At 42.6% G+C, this 23,808-nt stretch overlaps 1 protein-coding gene across 1 annotated transcript in view; it reads right to left on the bottom strand.

Moving 5' to 3' along the window:
• Positions 1-23,808, bottom strand: part of kif26aa (kinesin family member 26Aa) — a 129,227-nt gene that overhangs the window by 29,097 nt on the left and 76,322 nt on the right. Inside the window, exon 6 of the mRNA XM_063002537.1 lies at positions 4,231-4,420. Within this exon, the coding sequence (XP_062858607.1) occupies positions 4,231-4,420 (190 nt within the window). The remainder of the gene's footprint in view (positions 1-4,230; positions 4,421-23,808) is intronic.

Below are 23,808 nucleotides of genomic sequence, written 5' to 3'. Positions count from 1 at the left end.
CAGCCCCGTGACACGGCGCTGGTCCTCTCCCCGCTAATGTTTACCTAGCTAACCTAGCTGTGGTATTCGGCAGCCGGTGGGTGGCGTCTCGGTAAGACACTCGGTTGGTTTGCCAGCACCCCCGGTTCGAATCCGCACTAGGAGCTTGGGTAACTGTTTTGTTAACCGGTTTTCTTTACTCTGTTTTGTGTGCTTTAACAGATTGGCTCTAGCTGCGGCTGATGAAGGAGCCGTCTGTTACCCCGAACTGCGCCTGAGGCGATTTCGGGGCTTTGTAGCGTAAAACAAGTATTCTGGGATTCAGCAACCGCTGGGTGGCGACACCGCTAAGTGCGCGGCTGTCCTGCCAGCCGCCCCGGTTCGAATCCGCACCCTTTTGTGTGCTTTAACAGATTGGCTCTAGCTGCGGCTGATAACGGAGCCGTCTGTTACCTCGAACTGCGCCTGAGGCGATTTCGAGGCTTTGTAGCCGAAAGTAATTGTAGCGCCTTAAGCGCATGAAGTCATCTGCTTTCCCCCGCTGCAGCAGCGCGCTGGTTACGCGCCCGGCTCTCACCCGAGCGGCCGGGGTTCGCGCCCAGCGTCTTTTAGTTTTCTTCTTTTCTTTTTGTTGCTGCCTGCATTCCCCAGCTAAAGTCCATCGGGGTTCCTTATGTTTGTTTTTGAGTTCTGTCTTGTGTGTGATGTTCTGTGTTTTTCTGTTTATAAATAAACTTTTATTTATTTAAAACCTCCGCATTTGAGTCCTTTCTCTCCCACGTGACACCAATGAGAGGAAAATCCACTACAGTACAGACATAATCCTATATTTCTTACACTTACTTCTAACACATTGACTTCATTACCTTCCACACCTCCACTTTCCTGATTTTTTCAGCTTGCTGTGCATTTTATTTGCCTCAGTGGTACTGCTCTGTAACTCGGTGGACCTCATTAGGAGTCGCTACATTCCTCCTATTTGCTGTATAAATCATTAAAATGTGCAGCTGTCTGCTTGTAAATCCTGTCCATTTTCAACAATGCATTTAATGAACCATTTTACTCGATGCAGGGTAAAGGTGTGTTACTTACCTGTGCAGATTGCTTTGTGTGGACCAAATGAAGTATAAAGAAACCCATTTCATTTATCCAGTTCTTATTATTTGTAGAAAAAAGAAATTTCCATTGAAGTATAATCAGTGTTTACTGGCCTGGGAGTCTTGTGCTTACCTACCAAATATGCTTGTTTCCACAGATTAGCAGCCTCTGGGTTCCTTTCTCTCTTCTGACTCGGCAAAAGACATGGGACACACCTTGCACTTGATAAAGTGATTCACAGCGTCCCTTAAGGGGATGATGTCATTGCACTTGGTACAACAGTTGTGGGAAATTCACCTCCCATTAGTTTTCCCTGCACAATTAACTGGCACCATACACCAATCGCCCATAACCCTGTCGCCGGTTTACCACTGTTCCTTCCTTGGACCACTTTTGATAGATACTGACCACTGCAGACCGGGACACACCCCACAAGAGCTGCAGTTTTGGAGATGCTCTGACCCAGTTGTCTAGCCATCACAATTTGCCTCTCGTCAAACTCGCTCAGATCCTCACACTCGCCCATTTTTCCTGCTTCTAACATCAACTTTGAAGATGAAATGTTCACTTGCTGCCCAATATAGCCCCCCCACTAACAGGTACCGTGATGAAGAGATAATCAGTGTTATTCACTTCACCTGTCAGTGGTCATAATGTTAAAAAAAATACCTTGATATCACAAACTTAAAGCTTTGTGAACTTTCAGAGAAAGTATAGATGTTTTTAATAACTGTGAGACTGTGTATACTGTGTATGACGTGATGGCTGGCAGCGCTATATCTGAACTGTGACTAAACTGTGCTAGACAACAGTGTCTCACTCTAGAATCTGGCAGCGTGACTGGGTAAACACTATGTTGAAACAGTGCCAGTCTAGGACTGCATTAGCAGTGTCATGTGAACACATCAAGACTCTTTTCTGTGCTGGCACCCATTGAACTTCCCTGTCTGTTCGAACATCTGAGTCTCTCACATGTTCATTTTCAAAAGACGCTTGAAGACCTTCATCCTTCTTTACTAAGCACTTACGCTGAGAGCTTGCACTTTCTAACCTTTTATAGCCTCTTATTTATTGGAAAAAAGCCTAACCTAACAAGGTTTCAGTGGATTTGTATTCTTGGACTGTTGTTTACTGTGGTAGCTCCACAGTTCAAACTTCATGCTACACCATGTCAGCACTTTCCTTCAGTACTTGACAGGATTTAGTGTTACAGGATAGAACAATTACGCCACATTGTGATTGGACCTGATTTCTTATTTACAATGAACATTAGAACTGATTTAGGTGCAATACAGTAAGTAGTACGTAGACACCTGATCATGAGGGTACATTCCAGAACCACGGGCATCGTTATTTAAGTTGACCTCCCACATGCAGCTATAACAGTCTTCAGTCTCTTTGTAGGGCTTTCCCTAAGTATCTGTGAGGATTTGTGATGTCAGGTACAGTTGTAGGATGAGATGTTTGGCTTAAAACTGACATCTGAATTCAATTCGAACATGTTCAGGAGGGTTAAGGTAAGCCTGATAAACCTGAACCCAATAATTGTGTCCATATACTTTTACAGCATATTGTGTAGAGAGGGCACTTCCTTAGAACCACCCAGCACAAGCGGCACCCCAACCCCACCGACTGCGCACCCCGCAAATAATATGGGTTTACGAGTAGGGTCCACTCTGAAAAGGGGACGTCACGCCACCTTTGGTGCAATCTACTCTCCCAGAAAACCAAAGAATGCTGGCATCATGTGCCAGTGGAGGACCAGACTAAGAGGCCCAGTATCACAGTGCCAACAAAGGATATGGCAAGTTTGAAAGAGAGAAACCTTTACATATACAGTAGAAAGAGAGCCATAACATTAAAACCACCTCCTTGTTTCTTCACTCACTGTCCATTTTATCAGCTCCACTTACCATATAGAAGCACTTTGTAGTTCTACAATTACTGACTGTAGTCCATCTCAACTGCATGCTTTGTTAGCCCCCTTTCAAGCTGTTTTTCAATGGTCAGGACCCCCCACAGGCCACCACAGAGCAGGTATTACTTGGGTGGTGGGTCATTCTCAGCACTGCAGTGACACTGACATGGTGGTGGTGTGTTGGTATGAGTGGATCAGACACAGCAGCACTGCTGGAGTTTTTAAACACCTCACTGTCACTGCTGGACTGAGAATAGTCCACCAACCAAAAACATCCTGCCAACAGCGCCCCGTGGGCAGCGTCCTGTGACCACTGATGAAGGTCTAGAAGATGACCGACTCAAACAGCAGCAATAGATGAGCGATCGTCTCTGACTTTACATCTACAAGGTAGAACAACTAGGTAGGAGTGTCTAATAGAGTGGACAGTGAGTGGACACGGTATTTAAAAACTCCAGCAGCGCTGCTGTGTCTGATTCACTCATACCAGCACAACACACACTAACACACCACCATCTTCCACCTGGAGCCTATTAATGATTATGAGGCGCATATTGACAATCATGAGAGACTGACACAGAGGATCAGCTGTTATGTGAGTGGTATTAATATTTTGGATAGTCAGTGAATATCTTTGAGAATGTACTTTGGCCCTTATCATATCAGATTAGTAGCTAATGGGTGGAAATTGACATCAGCTAATCACGGTTAAAATTATGCATTCAAAATTAACAAACAAACTTAAAAAAATATAAATGAGATTTTGGCCTCACATATTAGTTGTGATGCAAATCCCCATGACCACAATGGTCATCCATAATGGTCATTGATAATATTTCTTGATAACCCCCAATCCCGTTCCTTTTTCACTCATGCACCTGCCCCCTAAAATGACCCCTGATCTGGTCAGTCTTTGCACTCCCACTAGCTGCTAAATACTCACAGATTGAAATGCTATCTGGTGTTCCAGCAGAGCTTCTTGGAATTCTTGACCCATGGGAATTGGGACGAGCGTTCCTTCCCAAGTCGGGACACACAGACTCTGCTTTGATGCAAACTTGAAAACTGGCCAGAGATTGAATCCAGTGTTCTCGAACTGGATTTTTGTCTCAGACGTAATCAGACAAGTACTGTTTTGTCACCCTTTAAAAATGTTGACGTCAGCTTGACACTGTGCAGCAGAACAGATTTATTCTGTCCTAAATATTTCAACAGAACCACACAGATCACTGTACCTTTCCCATCCCGGGGCTGTCTTTGACCTTTGCCCCAGCTCTGAGCAGGCATGGTGGGACAGGTGGTGGCGAGAGCTGTAGGGCGGCACTGAAGCCGTCCGTGTAGAATAAGGGTTCATCTGGGTCAGGTGGGGAGGGCGGCGGTGGCTGAGGCTTCTTCCGTTTGGAGAGGTTCAGCTTCTGAGCAGCCCTGAAACAAATAACATGGACACTGTTAACAATTTGAAAATGATCAGTCAAGCAAGAAGGTCATGGGTCTGGTAGAGCAGTTTGAGTGTTTTCTGTGTGGGTTTCCTCCCACAGTACAATGACGTGCAGTCAGATTAATTGGAGATACTAAACTGCCCCTAGGTGTCTAAGAACAGGTACAGGAACTACCTCTACCCAAGGCTGAATACATGCACAGGGTGGGCAGGGTCCCCAATTACACTCAGCGGCACAGATATAGTGAATAAACCACAAAGTCAACTATTAGAACGTCACTCATATGGTTCGATTTGTCTAAGTGCACAGATTGTCCTGATCACTGTTTCATTATAAACCGTTCTCATTACAACATGTTATTGATGTTTCCAGGGGCGCATAAGTGTGGCATCGCACACCAGCAGAAGACCGGACTGAGCAGCCAGGTATCACGACTTCAGTAAGAAAGTGTGCCAACAAATGAGCTGGCAAGTTTAACAGGGAGAAACAGTGATATATAGAAAAACCTCCACCTGGAGCAAATTAATGCTTATAAGAGTGACTGACACATCAATTATCTGCGCCTCTATGTCTCTATGTGCCAAAATAACAACACTGTAGGACACAAATCTTTTTTTTCCTACTTTATTTACTTTATTTTTTTTAATTATCAATAATATATATTATTTACTATTTATTTTATTTATTTATGTTCTTTCTTTTCTCCTGCCAATTAGTCTTCCACTGCTGGGGACCCCAATCGCCTCCAATGAGGGTATATTTGCCATCGACCCCTTCTTTTTTTTTTTTTTTTTTTTTTAATTTTTAGCGCTTCCAATCTGTCTTTACACAGTCCTTACACAGCGCATGAAGACCCACCCACCCACATATAGTCCGGTCCCCCACCCTGCAGGCACTGCCAATTATGCCCGCCAGATGGCGCCCAGCTGACCGGTGGCAACACCGAGCCTCGAACCGGGAGGTTCAGAAACTCGGTGCTGGTGCGTCAGCGGAATATCCCGCTGCGCCACCTGGGCGCCCATCGACCCCTTCTTATTCGCCCAAACTGGATTGGTGGATTTGCGTCTGATCTCTACGCTCCTCCACTTCTGTAGAGGCACCTCAGGCTACTAACCAGGGTCCTTACACAGCATCCTTTTTAGTCCGGTCTTTTCCCACTAGTGGCAGAGCTGAGATTGAAACTCAGAGAGTTCAGAGAGTTCAGAATCCCAGCGCTGGTGGGCTAATGAAATATCCCGCTATGCCTGACGTTCTCATTTTGTATTGTTAATGCAGTTGTAATTTCATTGTCCATTTAATAATTGTAATCTGTCCACATTTGATGAGTAACACAGCAGTTGAAAGGTCTACAAATTTATCCTGCAACTGTTTTTGAGTGTGATTAAGAACTCCATTAATCGGTAAACATTCTATGTAAAAGTAAAAAAATTTAAATGCCATGATGGTGCAGATGGTAGAATAGGTGCCTTACATCAACATGGGTGCAGGTGAGTTGGGTTCATTTCTTACCCATGGTCACTTTTTGTATTTTTTATGTCTCTGTGTCCTCCCAAAAAGAAATTGCACCAAGTAAGCAGATAGGTGTGCAAGCCATAGCCTAGTGGTTAAGGTACTGGACTAGTAATCAAAAGGTCGCTGGTTCAAGCCCCACCACTGCCAGGTTGCTGCTGTTGGGCCCTTGAGCAAGGCCCTTAACCCTCAGTTGCTCAGATTGTATACTATAACTGTACTGTAAGTCGCTTTGGATAAAGGCATCTGCTAAATGCTGAAAATGTAAATATAATGGTCCTTGCCTTGTAGTTAGTGTTTCTGGGTGGCGTCAGACCTTCTCCGGCTCTAAATAGGTTGGCATGGACAATAAAATGAAGAATTGATTGGGTGCTAAACGTTACTGTAAATTTTAACTACTGCTTTAAGTTGGAGATGATTAAAGGAGCTCAGCCTGAGCTTGTTAAAGACGTTTCCTTCTCCTGCTCTCTTTCTTTTTATCAATTCACCTCCTCTGGCGCAGCCTCATCAGGGGTGTAAAATCAGTGTGTAATTAAAGCCTCTGTGAAGGACGTGAAGCCGGGCCCTCGCGGGACGTGTGTGCATGTAGGTCAGTGTGTGACCCGAGATCCGATCCAGCATTTTTCTTATTGAATAGAAAATATTTTCATTGTTTGAGTTGTTGGGTTAACCAGTAACATAAAAAATTCAAATCAAGTGCATGCTGGGTAAACACATCCTGGCAGTCATATGCTGGGTTCTATTCTCCATGGAAGAATTATTGAATTTCCATCAGAAGCATGAACGAGAGCGGCGAGCTGAGGAGAAGCGAGACCGACCGGATGAGAACAAGTGCAGATGAAAAGACGGTGAAAAAAAACTGGGTTGTTTTTTCCTTTTCTAAACCCACCTCTAGAGACAAAGCTCTCGCTGTTTGAAATCTCACCTCTCCTGCGCATGGGAAGCGGCAACACTGCTTTTGCGCCGGCTGTGCCGTTGTTTCCTATGGACTCGCGCTCACATTAGTGAACTTTGACCCAGTTTGCCCCTGACCTTTTTAAAGCTCCTCCAATGAGACGAACTGTTTGATATGACGCGGTAAAACAGGCCGTACGAACAACAGTTAACATGAACAAAGCTTAACGTGACGTAATAAAACATCGAGTGAGGAATTTCATTAGTGGAGAGAATTTATGAGCAGTAATAATTAAGAGAAGTTTAGTGCTCCTGTGTCGTTCTTTTAATACATTAAACCACGTTACGCTTTAGTTTTAATAATAAACGTTTTAGACTCAGAAAAGCTGATTCTGATTCTCACAATTTCACACAATGTAACACACGTTTAAAAGTGAAACAGTGAGGAAAATCCAGATAAACACAGATACACATGGAGCTTTCAGACTGAATCTGACGGTTTTTCCACACAAATGCAGATTCGTCTCATATTCACACTTTAATGATGTTTGCGCCGAGGCTCGTGGTGAGCGAAGCGCGAAACGCTTCTCATGTAAATCCACCCTTATTCACAGTTTAGCAAAGACCAGGCTAATATTTACAGAGCCTAGGGGTACAACATGCTCCTAAAAACACCTGATACTCTCCAAAGACAGCTGCATTGAATCCACCTGGTACATTCACACTTTTAATTGTACTTTATATCAAATCTGCGTGAAATGTTTTTCCTAATATACTGATTTAGAAATGATTAGGGATGTAACGATGCACCACGACAGTTAAAAACTAGTGCACATGTGTAATGATTCAAATCAGTTAACATATATAATGAATCGATATTCACTATAAACAGCAGAGGGCACTGGCGCCATTCACCTCGCCTGGTTGACGTCACTACAGGGTTGCCAGGTATGGAATTTTCCAGCCAAATGTATTTATGTGAGGATACTTTCTTTATTTGTTTTATTCATTTATTTATTTAATGTTGGATTTGTTTTAATTTTTTTTCACACAAAAAGATAAATGTGCAGCATTGTTTTGTGTAGTTTGTACCTACCTCAGAAATAAAAGGACATTCATTATTTAGATAAATAAAAGATAAGCACAAATACAGGATTTTATTTTATTTAGAGAAATAATTAAAGGAAACTTTGTCATAATTTGACTTCAATTTCATTTTGTTTAAAAAATTGGGAAAAAGTCATATTGTGAACCCAGTACCGCATTGTGTACCGCAATATCAGTACCCAGTACTGCAATATCGCATCGTGGGTAGAGTGTATCGTTACATCCCTGGAAATGATAAATAACTACATTCCACTCATTAGCTTTGCAAAATGTTAGGATCTGTCAGTGTTCCCATCAGTTTTCGATAACAGGTACATTTGATCCTTCAATGTTCAGTTTATATCCAACATTTGTAACAAGGCTAAACACACAAATCTACCCACCTGAAGGAATAGAAAAAAGAACCCTGGTGTAAATGTTTAATCAAATTAGAACAATACTGTGGAATAAACACTAACTGATCAGGGACAGTGGTGACCTAAAGAATTGGGCCACGAAGCCTCTGTTGGACCCCTGAGCAACTCCTTAACCCTCTCGACTCTAGGGGCACCGTGCAATGGCTGACCCTGAGCTCAGACCTGCTGGTATATGCTGAAAAAGAATTTCGTTGTACTGTACATGTGTACACGTGTATACGAGGGACCATCAAAAAGTTTCAGCACTTTATATTTTGGTTATAAGCGGTGAGGGTGGGAGGAGTAGTAATCGGTAGCTCCATCTGATTTCCAGCTTTTTGGACACTCAAAGAAGCTTTAAGGGGAAGAAGATTATCATGTGATGATGTGAAAGCAGCGGAGCATCAGTGGCTACGCGCTCAACCAAAAACACACCCCGGTTCGAACCTCGGCTCTGCTACCAATCGGCTGGGCGCCATCTAGAGGGCACAATTGACAGTGCCTGCAGCAGACACAAATTGGCCACCACTTGTCTGCTGGATGGGAAAATGACCGGACTACGTGGGTGGGGTCTTCAAACGTTGTGCAAGAAAAGAGAATATGCACAAATAAAATAGTTGCCCGAATTAATATAAACAAAGTAAAAAATAGACACAAAAACATCCACAGCCTACAACAGAGAAAGTGGATAGAACAAGAGTAGCGCAGAACTGAAACCATGATGTCACAATATGACAGACTGCTCCGACCATCTGCAACATATTGAAGCCTTCAACAATGTTGCTATACTGAAATGAATCTGTATTCTAGCATTTTCCTTCATTACCTAGTTTTTGATGATGATACATGTGCTGTTTCTTTAGTTTTCTCCCCAACACACACACACACACACACACACTGCTGTACACACAGCGCATTAAGATATCTTTCCCGCGTACACGCTGTTCACCCACCGGTGTGGAGAAAAAGCTGACAGTCAACGCTCTAATATCAGTCACGCTAGGTTGGGCTCTGCAGAGAAGCAGCCACCTGTTAAATCTCCCTCGTGTCCCGCCGCAGTGAGCAGTCCCGCCACGTGCACCGGCGCAGCTGAGCTAATCATGCGTTTTGCTAAACTACTAAGACTTACCACTGCAAAAATCCATCAGAAAAATAAGCAGAAAACCCCGAGCAAGCAAAGGGGGCTAAACTCCACACTGAGAGTAACTGAAGGTCAGAATCAAACCCTGTTTACTGAAGCTGTAAAGCACCAACGAGCCACTGTAACACACAGAAATACACTATCAGGTCGAAATCTGGATACCTGACCATGAGCTTGTCGGACATCCTATTTCTAAAACAAATCGTATTAAAATAATTTAAACTGGGGTGGCATGGTGGGTAGCAAGGTGGGGCGGTCCAGGTCCATTCTGTGCAGAGTTTGCATGTTCTCCCCGTGTCTGTATGAGTTTCCCATACAGTTTCACAGTCCAAAAACATGTCAGGTTACTTGGAGACACTGAATTGCCCTATAAGTGAATGGGTGTGTGTGTGTGTGTGTGTATGTGTGTCTGCCCTGCGATGGACTGGCGCCCCGTCCAGGGTGTTACTATGTGCCTTGCGCCCATTGAAAAGCTGGGATAGGCTCCAGCACCCCCCGCGACCCTAATTGGATAAGCGGTTAAGAAAGTGAGTGAGTGAGTAGACTAAACTTTATGGGATCTTTTCAGTTATAACAACAGTCACTCTTCTGAGAAGGCTTCTCACAAGACTGTGGGGATTTGGACCCATTCATTCAAATGGGCATTTTATGGCTGGGCACTGATGTTGGTCAAGAATGCCTCAGCTGATCTTCAAGTTCATTTCAAAGCTGTGTCATTTCAGTGGGGCTGTTCTCAGAGATCTGTGCAGTAATTATTTACTCATTCACTCACTCACTTTCTTAACCACATATCCAATCAGGGTTGCGGGGTGCTGGAGCCTATCCCAGCTTTTCAATGGGCGCAAGGCACACAGTAACACCCTGGACGGGGCGCCAGTCCATCGCAGGGCAGACACACATACACACACACTAACCATTCATCCCGGAGCTCCCGGAGGAAACCTACGCAGACACGGGGAGAACATGCAAACTCCGCACAGAAAGGACCCGGACCGTCCCGCCTGGGGATCAAACCCAGGACCTTCTTGCTGTGAGGCGACAGTGCTACCCACTTAGCCACCGTGCCGGCAGTAATTACTTAATTAATTTTATTTATTTATTTATCTTACAGTTGTTTTGACTCTTGTGTTCAGTTGACATTGACTGTACTGCCTTGTTCTGTGGGGTCTTAGAGACCCCAGTGTTTTGTGGGTAAATACAATCACACTGAGTTCAAAATTAACCAGACAGAGAACGAGCCCTAAGACCAGACAGAACAAAAACATCTTTACTACTAGTTTATTACAGCCTTTAACCATGTATTCTAGCAGGAGACCCCAAACAGAGGTGTATAAATTGAAGGGTGTTTAAAACACCAGTGCATGGAATGTTGTGCCATTATATAAAAAAAATAAGCATTTGAAATTATGGTTTTTTTTTTACATTCATAAGTATGCAGACAAATATCTGATGGGTAGAACTTAGTGCACCAATCTATGGGAGTAAAGCAAGTTAGATAATTGATATGAGTGTAATGACCAGGTCTAAATGGTGGTCTCGAATTCTGACAATCATAGTTCAGAGTTCATTCCTTGTCACTGTGAAACAGAAAATAACAAAACACTTTCTGTTAAAATTAGGGATGTAACGATACACTCTACCCACGATGCGATGCGATTTACAATACGATTTTTTGAAATTGAAGACAAATTACTGTATAACAAAGCTTATCTTTTATTTATCTAAATAAAAAATGTCCTTTTATTTCTGAGGTAGGTACAAGCTATGCAAAACAATGCTGCACATTTCCCTTTTCGTGTAGAAAAAAAACTGAAATGAAATTACAAAATAAATGCCACATTAAATAAATAAATGAATAACACAAATAAAGAAAGTATCCTCACATAAATACATTTGGCTGGAAAATTCCGAACTTGGCAACCCTGTAGCCCTGTAGAGGGCCAGTGCCCTCTGCTGTTTAAAGTGAATATCGATTCATTATACTGTATATGTAAACCGATTTGAATCATTACACATGTGAATCGATTTTTAACTGCATTGTGGTGCATCGTTACATCCCTAGTTAAAATCAATCATGTTAGTGTGTCGTTCACATACGAGTTCCCTCAAACTGAACCCCTGACCTCTGTATTAACGTGGATAGGAGTTCTGTACACCAGGTCTGCACATAAAAACTAATATTATACCACTTGCATTTGGCAAATCATCCCTATTTGGACATAATCCTGATGTTAAGAAAGAATACATATGACCAGGTGTAGATCAGTCAAAGAAAGTCAGCAAATGTACTTTCAGTCTATTGTTTCCTATAGTTCAGAGCATATCAGTTTTCCTCATCTGTTCCTGTTAAAGGTGAGCTGATAAAAAGTGGTAGCCAAATTTGCACTGCACTGGGTGACAGACAGATATTGTTTACACAGCACCCACCAGTAATGTTAAGATAAGTAGCAAAACTACATCATATGTGCTATATAGTGTGAAGATATACACGCAGTAATCCAATCAGACAGCTTTTAGTACAGTACAGTCATTCTGTTCCAATCACTTTACATTCAGAAGGGAACCTGTCTGTCCGATGAATCAAACCCACCCGACCCTAACCAGGATAAAGTGATGGAAAAACAGAAAGAGAATGAATGACCGAACATTCAGGAGAGATGAAATGGCCAAATTTGGAGTGCCAGGAATCACAGGGGTGATAGTCAGATATTGTTTACACAGCACCCACCAGTAATGTTAAGATGAGTAGCAAACCACATCCTATGTGCTACATTGTGTATTACTACAAGCAGTAATCCAATAATCAGACAGCTTTTAGTACAGTAGGGTCATTCTGTTCCAATCACTCTGATCACTTCACATTCAGAAGGGACCTGTCCAGGGTGTTTCCTACCTTTCGCCCAATGAATCAAACCCACCGGACCCTGACCAGGATAAAGCGGTGGAGAAACATGTGATGAATGAATGAACAAACATTCAGGAGGGATGAAATCGCTTATAAAATATATTCATAGCATATCATTTTTCCTCATCTGTTCCTGTTAAACATGAGCTGTTAATAAGTGGTAGCCAAATTCAAAGTGCCAGGCATAACAGGGGTGACAGACAGATGTTTACACAGCACCCACCAGTAATGTTAAGATGAGTAGCACATCCTAATGTTTCAATCACTTTACATTCAGAAGTGACCTGTCCGGGGTGTTTCCTACCATTCTCCCAATAAATCAAACCCACCCGACCCTGACCAGGATAAAGCGGTGGAAAAACAGACCATGAAAGAATGAACAAACATTCAGGAGGGATGAATCGGCAAATAAAACACAGAAGTTTACATTTGTACACACTTAATTGATACACACTAGGGTTGTAGTTACAGTTCTCTCCAGTCCATCGTTTCCTAAAGTTCATAGCATATCATTTTTCCTCATCTGCTTGTGTTAAACATGAGCTGATAATAAGAGGTAGCCAATTTCGAAGTGCCAGGCATAACAGGGGTGATAGACAGATATTGTTTGCACAGCACCCACCAGTAATGTTATGAGATGAGTAGTAAACCGCATCCTATGTGCTACATGGTGTGTATTACTGCAAACTATTTTAGTACAGCAGGGTCATTCTGTTGCAATCACTTTACATTTCGACCCTGACCAGGATACAGCAGTGGACAAACAGACTGAGTGGACAAACAGACAGAATGAATGAACAAACATTCAGGAGAGATGAATCGGCAAATAAAACACTGAAGTTTACATTTGTTACATACTAGTGATAAAGTTCATAGCATCTGTTTCTGTTAAAGGTGAGCTGATAAAAAGTGGTAGCCAAATTCAGAGTGCCAGACACAACACTGGTGACAGACAGATATTTACACAGCACCCACAAGTAGGGTTAGGATGAGTAGCGAACCGCATCCTGTGTGCTACATTGTGTGTATTAAAATCAGACAGCTTTTAGTTCAGTGGGGTAATTCTGTTCCAATCACTTTACATTCCGACCCTGACCATGATACAGCGGTGGATAAACAGACCGTGAATGAATGAATGAATAAATGAACATTCAGGAGGGATGAATCAGCAAATAAAACACAGAAGTTTACATTTGTACACACTAAGTGATACACACTAGGGTTGTACTTACAGTTCTCTCCAGTCCATCGTTTCCTAAAGTTCATAGCCTATCATGTTCCCTCATCTGTTCCCGTCTTTTATAGGAGCAATCCAAAGTTTCCAACATGTGAGATTTAAAGGTGAGCCGATGGAAAGAGGTAGCCAGATCTGGAGTGTCTGGGATGACAGGGGCGGGAGGGACGGGTGTGTGCTGAAGGATAGGGCTTTCCTTCACGATTCAGGTAGGACAAGTGGAACCCCAAAACACCTCGAGTCTTTTTAGTCAGGAAAGCTTAGTCCAGAACGGTACACTGGTACGTATCCTGTAAGATCCCATTTCTGATCCCGAATACCAAATACAAGAAAGGTTCAGAATCTAGTCACAAGTATTTTGTGGAAAAGTAATAAAAATCCTCCAGGAATCCAGACAACCAAAATCTTCAATAATTTGTCCATCTCTAATTTGACCGATCTATATTATCCATCCTTCACCTGCACCAAGTCAGTTTAAAAAATCTTCAGATGATTTTGAACACTTCATCTCTTGATCAACTTTCTGTGTTCTGTATCTTACACTTTTCTGTTTCTCATCTTTCCCTAAATCCTCAGTCACTGCTTTGACCCTGGCGAGGGGCGCGTCCCCCGTACCCCCTTCACTCCTCTCAGCCAAGCTGCGCTCTTTCACTTTCCTGTCCCTCAGACGGAAGGCTGACGACCGCCCGGGCAGAGGCATGAAGATAAAATACACCCAGAGCGGAACAGCCAAGTCCACCGGGAGTCCGAAACTGGAGGTGATTCCTGCGCCCACTGTTGCTGGGAAACCCTGGAGGAGGTCCAACGCTCCCTCCGTTCCTTTCCTTCCCTTCGCCCTCCGCTCCACTCAAAGTCTTTTCCAATCTGTCCGCCGCTCTCACCTTCTCGCGCTCTCTCTCTTTCTTGCATCCTCTCTCTCTCTCCCTCTCTCCACCCAGCCCAGCCCCCTTCACACTCGCCACTCAGCCGCAGCGCCGGAGCACGAATGCTGCGCAAAGTGGCTCCTGATAGGCAGCACGGTCTTCACACACACACACACACACACTCACACACACACACCAACACACTATCCAGCTCTGACAGGAGTACCCACCCACCTTCACACACTTTTATCCCACATCATACAAACACACCTCACTCCACACACACAGTCACACATGATCAGTTTAACATGAATAGTTCATGAATGCACAAAAGCCCCCACTGCTTATTCTGCCGGACTTCAAAGAGATTGCGTTAGTGAACGTGTGTGTGTTTATGTGTCTACCAAAATGCAAATGTAATTCCACTTCCAATCACGTACTTCTCATATAAAGTCACAAACAAACGTCCACCTACGAGCTGAGATTACAGAACGACTCACGAGAACTCGAAGGGTTTCAGGAGGAAACAATGAAAGACCAAGTTGGCCACAGATTAAAGCTGCTAAATTGGACGGCGTGATGATTAATGCGAGGATGGATGAAGGCACCGATGGATAAATCAATGAACAGACAAAGCAGAAAAGAGCTGTGACAAAGTGACAGGTGACTAGGTGAGTTATGTTTTAATCAGGCTGTTAACCAACCAGCTTAAACAATCAATAACGCTTAATGAGTCTCATACAGAACACGGTGAACAGCTTTTTTAAAACCATAATCATTATTATAAAGCTGGTTCTTGTTTACTGGCTAAACAGAACATAGCCAAAATTATATGGACATTATATGGATCATCTGATTATAAGCTTGTTGGGACGCCTCATTATGCCTCATTTGTAGGGTCAGGCACTGATGGTAAATGGAAAAGCCTGGCTCACAATCAGCATTTATCCTAAAGGTGTTTGGGCGGCACGATGGTTTGGTGGGTAGCACTGTTGCTTTAAAGCAAGAAGGTCCGAGCGGGTCCGGGTCCTTTCTGTGTGGAGTTTGCACGTTCCGCGTGGGTTTCCTCCGGGTGCTCCGGTTTCCTCCCACAGTCCAAAGACGTGCCAGTGAAATGAATTGGAATTTTTTTCCCACCTCAATTACTTTATTGAACACCACTCTTCGCCGTTAACACCACAACACCCCGGACTACACACTGGACCTATTATTATTTATCATTTGCACCGTTAATACCATCAACACCCTGGACTGTTATTATTATTATTTATCATTTGCACCTGCACTTTACACAACTGTTTTACATACAGTGGGGTCAAAAAGTATTTAGTCAGCCACTGATTGTGCAGGTTCTCCTACTTAGAAAGATGAGAGAGGTCTGTAATTTTCATCATAGCTACACTTCAACTATGAGGGACAAAATGAGAAAAAAAAATCCAGGAAATCACATTGTAGGATTTTTAAAGAATTCATTTGTAAATTATGATGGAAAATAAGTATTTGGTCAATAACAAACAAGCAAGATTTCTGGCTCTCACAGACCTGTAACTTCTTCTTTAAGAAGCTCTTCTGTCCTCCACTCGTTACCTGTATTAATGGCACCTGTTTGACCTCGTTATCTGTATAAAAGACACCTGTCCACAGCCTCAAACAGTCAGACTCCAAACTCAACCATGGACAAGACTAAAGAGCTGTCGAAGGACACCAGGAAGAAAACTGTAGACCTGCACCAGGCTGGGAAGAGTGAATCTACAATAGGCAAGCAGGTTGGTGTGAATAAATCAACTGTGGGAGCAATTGTAAGAAAATGGAAGACATACAAGACCATTGATAATCTCCCTTGGGGTCAAGATCTCATCCCGTGGGATCAAAATGATCATGAGAACGGTGAGCAAAAATCCCAGAACTACACAGAGGGACCTGATGAATGACCTGCAGAGAGCTGGGACCAAAGTAACAAAGGCTACCATTAGTAACACACTACGCCGAGAGGGACTCAAATCCTGCAGTGCCAGGCCCGTCTGAAGTTTGCCAGAGAGCTTATGGATGATCCAGAAGAGGATTGGGAGAATATCATGTGGTCAGATGAAACCAAAATGGAACTTTTTGGTAAAAATTCAACTCGTCGTGTTTGGAGGAAGAAGAAAAACCCAAGAACACCATACCTACTGTGAAGCATGGGGGTGGAAACATCATGCTTTGGGGCTGTTTTTCTGCAAAGGGGACAGGACGACTGATCCGTGTTAAGGGAAGAATGAACGGGGCCATGTATCGTGAAATTTTAAGCCAAAAGCTCCTTCCATCAGTGAGAGCATTGAAGATGGAACGTGGCTGGGTCTTCCAGCATGACAATGATCCCAAACACACCGCTCGAGCAACGAAGGAGTGGCTCCGTAAAAAGCATTTCAAGGTCCTGGAGTGGCCTAGCCAGTCTCCAGACCTCAACCCCATAGAAAATTTGGGGAGTCTGTGTTGCCCAGCGACAGCCCCAAAACATCACTGCTCTAGAGGAGATCTGCATGGAGGAATGGGCTAAAATACCAGCTACAGTATGTGCAAACCTGGTGAAGACTTACAGGAAACGTTTCACCTCTGTCATTGCCAACAAAGGTTATGTTACAAAGTATTGAGTTGAACTTTTGTTATTGACCAAATACTTATTTTCCACCATAATTTACAAAAGAATTCTTTAAAAATCCTACAATGTGATTTCCTGGATTTTTTTTTCTCATTTTGTCTCTCATAGTTGAAGTGTAGCTATGATGAAAATTACAGACCTCTCTCATCTTTCTAAGTAGGAGAACCTGCACAATCAGTGGCTGACTAAATACTTTTTGGCCCCACTGTATATAAGTATAGTTAAAGTTATTTAGCAACGTTCTTATATAGTTATAGTTACAGTTGTATAGTTATCTATTTACACATCTTTTATTATTAGTATTACTGTTATCGTTTTAATACATACCTGAATATACTTTTATTATATTACTGTTATTATTATAATATACACCTAATCGCATTTTATTCATATTCTCATTATTACTATCACTATTATGCATATAGTATCACGTACATAGATATAATTCCACATATATATACAGTATATATATATATATAGCTATAGTTATAATTATATATATAATTATATATATTTCCTGTTTTCTTGCACAATGCTACTATTTCTACTATTTTATCCATCCATCCATCTATCTATCAATACAAAATTGTCCATGACTGTGTTTGATATTAAACTTGTGAACTGATGAACCTTGTGTAACCAGTAACCACCTGCCCTGTCATTAATGTAACCAAAGTGTGAAAAACATGATGGTAAAATCCTAATAAATTAAATTAAATCAATAATCCTAAATGTGTTTAATAGTGCTCATGACCAAAACTGTCAAACCTTGAGCATAGTTCACAATCACGCAGGAACAAAAATCAGCCTTCATTTCTTTGGTATGTGAACGTCCCTGTTGTGTACCAGCCTGTCATTGCCAGTGCCCTATTTTACTCTGTTGTGTGTTGGGACAACGGCATCACAACCAACGCTTCAAAGACACTCAACAAAATAATCAAGCAGGATCATTTACTGGAGTTAAGCTGGATTCCCTGGAAACTGTCGCTGAATGAAGCACTTATTAAACTTTTAATGATTTTGGACAATGCCGCCCACCCCCTCCATTCTACTGTGAAGGCACAGAAACAGCTACGATGTGCCAAAGAACAACATGTGAGGTTGTTTTTACCCACCGCCTTCAGATACATATGGGCATAACTAATTATATAACAGAGCCTCTGTACAGCCCTCCTTTACTCTGTTTTTCATTTACTGTGTTTTCCCCTTTCTTCCTTATTTTTCCCTTAATGGTTGAGCAATATATGTTTATGATACTTACTAGTTCTATCTTCCTCTTCCTTCCTTCCTTCTGTCTTTCTGTCTGCATTTATCTACCCGCCCACTCATTTATCTATCTATTTATCTGTCTGTATATCTAAATACCATTCAATCTGTCTGTCTATCTATCTATCTATCTATCTATCTATCTATCTATCTATCTATCTATCTGTCTGTCTGTCTGTCTGTCTCTCTGTCTGTCTATCTATCTACCATTATATATGTATGTCTGTCTACCATTCTATCTATCTGTCTGTATGTCTGTCTGTCTGTCTACCAACCTACCTGCCTGCCTATCTATCTACCTGTCTGTATGTCTACGGATTGTCTGTCTGTCCACCATTCAATCTGTCTGTCTGTTTGTCTGTCTATCTATCTCCATATCTGTCTGTCTTCCATTCTATCTGTCTGTCTATCTATGTATCGATGTATCTGTCTGTCTGTCATTCTATCTGTCTATCACCTATCAATGTATCTGTCTGTCTATCTATGTATCTATGTATCTGTCTGTCTGTCTATGTATTTGTCTGTCTGTCTACCATTCTATCTATCTGTCTGTCTATCTACCATTTTATCTATCTGTCTGTATGTCTGTCTATCTATATACCTGTCTGTCTGTCTACCATTCAATTTTTCTGTCTATCTGTCTGTCTGTCTGTCTGCCTATCTATCTATCTATCTATCTATCTATCTATCTATCTATCTATCTATCTATCTATCTATCTATCTATCTATTTATCTATCTATCTGTCCGTCCGTCCATCCATCCATCAATCTCTCTGTTGGTCTGTCTGTCTATCTATCCACTTGTTTCTACAAAGTTGGAAGCATATCATTGGATTTAAATAAATGATTAGATGACCCTATAGTGTAGGTCATGCAGCCTTCAGGTTTTAATTATTTATTTACTGTTATCTATTTATTTATTCATTCAACAAAATAAATAAAGAAATAAATAAAAACCCTGCATAAAAAATAAATCAATAAAAAGTACATGCTGTGGCCTCTTGCCAAGGTTAAGAGGAAAGCAGCACCTGTCACCATGCTTTATGCTGAGGTCTGTCATAAATTACTTACTGTGGGTTGAGTGAAACTTTACATCAGCATATGAACTGGTCATATTTTACTTATGGTAATTCTAAGTCCAGGTTGAGCTGGTTTGACTGTGAACAGTGTCCCTGAAAGTCCAGCAGCTTCCAATTCATGGCCGACCAGTTTTGGTTTGGTTCTTAGATCAGATCCAAACAGCTAATATGTCATCACATACTTTTCTCTGAGGTTTGTCCATTAAGCTCCTGAAAAACACTGGAACTGTGCTGACGTGGTTCCGGAGGCTGTTTGTAACCAGGTATTTTGTCTTGACATGCTCCAGGACCACAAAGATCCCCCTTTAAGTTTAAAAACTCCACGGAATGCAATCTAAGACCCAACCACTGACCTGACTGCTCATTCCTTAAAGTTCTAATGAGCCTATTGGTCAATTTTGACACAGCCTGCAACTAACACCTGAGGTTGTTTAGTCATCTAATGGGCACAAACACCGGTGGTGGAGTGTTAACTGTGAATTTGGACCTTAATGGTTTCTTAGGGATTTAAAAATAGGCACTTTTAAAAATATTCATCTGACTGATCATTAGATAAAGATTAGAACATAGAAATAAGGAGAAAATGATGTTGATTAAGGAGTATAATTACAACTCAAGTGAACACTTTTTGCCTAATAAAAAAATAGAATGGTAAACATGTTCTATCACAGCAGACATGAGTCCGACTACATATGTATAAAAGCATCTTCATCATGTTTAACCCTTAGTTAGACCAACATTAGAGACAAAGACAAATCTATAGCAATCAATAGTAGTTGAACAGTATGTTGAAAAGGTTTGGGATTTATCTAAATGTTAGAACCTTGATCAGACAGATTTGACATTCTTGTCGAGACAGACCAGCAGACCAGACTCCTTATTTCAGCTTTAAGTCCTAAACTAAGATGGATGGAGATTTAAAAAGCAGGATCTTATCGTCTGGCTGTGGTCTTAAATGGGTCTAAAAAGCAGCATGAGAGACTGAATGGCTGTTACAGCACCATACATCAGATTTTTTAAAGGGAAGCTTAGATAAATATCCAATCTAAGTCTGTGGTTTACCAGTTTTATAACCTGTGAGATATACTTGCATTTTCTGAGCAAAACATAAGTATCCTAGGTCGTGTCCTCTCTAATATGGTAATGATTAAAAATATGGAACTACAGCCGTTCTGGCCTTATTATTTTATTTATTTATTTATTAGGATTTTAACGTCATCTTTTACACTTTCATGACAGGAACGGTAGTTACACAAGATTCATCAGTTCACAAGGTTATATCGAACACAGTCATGGACAATTTTGTATCTCCAATTCACCTAAATTGCATGTCTTTGGACTGTATGAGGAAACCGGAGCACCCCGAGGAAACCCACACAGACACCGGGAGAACATGCAAACTCCACACCCGGAGCACTCCACCTGGGGATCAAACCCAGGACCTTCTTGCTGTGACGCGACAGTGCTTCCCAACAAGCCACCGTACCACCCTATTTACAAAACCATAGTGTTAGGCTCTGTGGCATCAGGGGAATGTACCATCTCTCCCTGATGCCACAGGCCTTACAGAGCAGAAACGAGCTGTGCCTTTTATTACCTGGCCAGCTCGTTAGGGCGAAGTGGCTACACCTGTGCCTTCCCTTATTTAAGGGATAGGTGCAGAGCTGTAGCCGTCGCACCTTCTGCTCTTGTTGGCTGTTTCTTTTTTCTTTCTTTGAGTTTGTTTGACACTGCGGTGTCCTTTTATGTTTATTGTTGTTTTTTATCTTTAGGTTGTGCCGCCGCACTGTGCCGCCGCCGCCGTGCCGCTGCCGCCGGGCCACCGCTAGTGGGCGCCACCACGCCGCCGCCGCCGCCAAGCTGCCGCCATAGTGCCGCAGCTGTCGTGCCGCCGCCGCCGCCTGGTTGCCGCTCTCAGGTCGCCGTCGGGCCGCTGCCGCCGAGCCGTCGAGCCGCCGTGCCGCCGCCACCTAGAGACCCCACGACTGCGCCCAGAGGAACGTGACCCCCTCCCAGCTACCGCTGGTGACAGCGTCACGTTCCGCCCTCTGGAGCGCAGGAGCAAATGGCCACTTCCCAGCCACCCTGGCTGGTGACAGCGCCTTTGCCATTAACTTTTGAAACCCGCAAATCGATCACACCCGGTAGCTGGCATGGCTCTAGCCAGCATTGGTTGCTGGAAAGCGCCATGCCACGCAGCTATTGTCGGTGTTACCCCCCCTTCTTCGGCCAACAGCGCGAGGTGGTCCATCTCGCGAACCCACTCTTTGCTTCAATAGCGCCGGGAGCGAGTCTGCCACTAGCGCCGCTGTGGCAGGCTGTTAAAGCTCCCGGTCGGGAGGCAAGAGTCCTGGGTTCGCGCCTCGCGCTTCCCCTTTTCTTTTGTTTGCTTTTTTTTGTTCCTTTTCAGCCCCCGACGTCCGGCTGCCTTCGGGATTCCCCGAAGTGTTTTTTGTTATTGTTATTCCTTTTATTTTATGTATATTATGTTTATGATTTTGTAAATAAAACCCTTTTTTAGTTAAACCTCCGCATCCCTGGGTCCTTCCTCCCCACATCATAACACATAGTTTTTAAATATATCTGTATTACTGTGGACAAGGTCTGGTCAGAAGGACATGGCAATTTTTAGACTCAATGCTTTAAAACCATTGACGTACAAAACATCGTCAGTGAGTATATTTAATTAAGGAATTGATTATTAAAGATATTAAGAAAGAACACAGATACTTTGGTTGTGGTTTTAACGCCGAGCCTTTAATGTTTCTACATGTGTTGCACCAGGGTCTTAAATCATGACGGCTTTTACATTCGAAAGCTTTTGCTTGGTCAATAAATCTATGATCTCTTTCATTTGCCCTGAGTGCCTCTGTCACAATCAAAGTCACTAATGTGTCTGTGAGGTACCAGAGAAAGCCAGTAAACCAAGAGGCTGAATTAAAGAGCATGGCGGCTACACCCTAACACAACATGATACACTATATATATATATACACACACACTGATCAGCCAAAAATTTTACTATAGGTCTCTCAGGACAGGGCCTCAAACACACATACACCGATCAGCCATAGCATAAAAACCACCTCCTTGTTTCTACACTCAATTTATCAGCTCCACTTACCATATAGAAGCACTTTGTAGTTCTACAATTACTGACTGTAGCCCATCTGTTTTTCTTCATGCCTTGTTAGCCCCCTTTCATGCTGTTCTTCAATGGTCAGACCACTACAGAGCAGGTATTATTTGGGTGCTGGGTCATTCTCAGCACTGCAGTGACACTGACATTGTGGTGGTGTGTTAGTGTGTGTTGTGCTGGTATGAGTGGATCAGACACAGCAGCGCTGCTGGAGTTTTTAAATACCGTGTCCACTCACTGTCCACTCTATTAGAAACTCCTACCTATTTGGTCCACCTTGTAGATGTAAAGTCAGAGACGAGCGCTCATCTATTGCTGCTGTTTGAGTCTTCTAGACCTTCTAGACCTTCATCAGTGGTCACCTGATGTTGGCTGGATATTTTTAGTTGGTGGACTATTCTCAGTCCAGCAGTGACAGTGAGGTGTTTAAAAACTCCAGCAGCGCTGCTGTGTCTGATTCACTCATACCAGCACAACACACACTAACACACCACCACAATGTCAGTGTCACTGCAGTGCTGAGAATGATCCACCACCTAAATAATACCTGCTCTGTGGTGGTCCTGTGGGGGTCCTGACCATTGAAGAACAGCATGAAATGGGGCTAACAAGGCATGAAGAAAAACAGATGGACAACAGTCAGTAATTGTAGAACTACAAAGTGCTTCTATATGGTAAGTGGAGCTGATATATTGAGTGTAGAAACAAGGAGGTGGTTTTAATGTTATGGCTGATCGGTGTACAGTGTATCACAAAAGTGAGTACACCCCTCACATTTCTGCAAATATTTCATTATATCTTTTCATGGGACAACACTATAGACATAAAACTTGGATATAACTTAGAGTAGTCAGTGTACAACTTGTATAGCAGTATAGATTTACTGTCTTCTGAAAATAACTCAACACACAGCCATTAATGTCTAAATAGCTGGCAACATAAGTGAGTACACCCCACAGTGAACATGTCCAAATTGTGCCCAAATGTGTCGTTGTCCCTCCCTGGTGTCATGTGTCAAGGTCCCAGGTGTAAATGGGGAGCAGGGCTGTTAAATTTGGTGTTTTGGGTACAATTCTCTCATACTGGCCACTGGATATTCAACATGGCACCTCATGGCAAAGAACTCTCTGAGGATGTGAGAAATAGAATTGTTGCTCTCCACAAAGATGGCCTGGGCTATAAGAAGATTGCTAACACCCTGAAA

The sequence above is a fragment of the Trichomycterus rosablanca genome, chromosome 9, assembly GCF_030014385.1.
Source record: "Trichomycterus rosablanca isolate fTriRos1 chromosome 9, fTriRos1.hap1, whole genome shotgun sequence".
NCBI lineage: Eukaryota > Metazoa > Chordata > Actinopteri > Siluriformes > Trichomycteridae > Trichomycterus > Trichomycterus rosablanca.
This window is presented reverse-complemented; position numbering and strand designations above follow the sequence as displayed.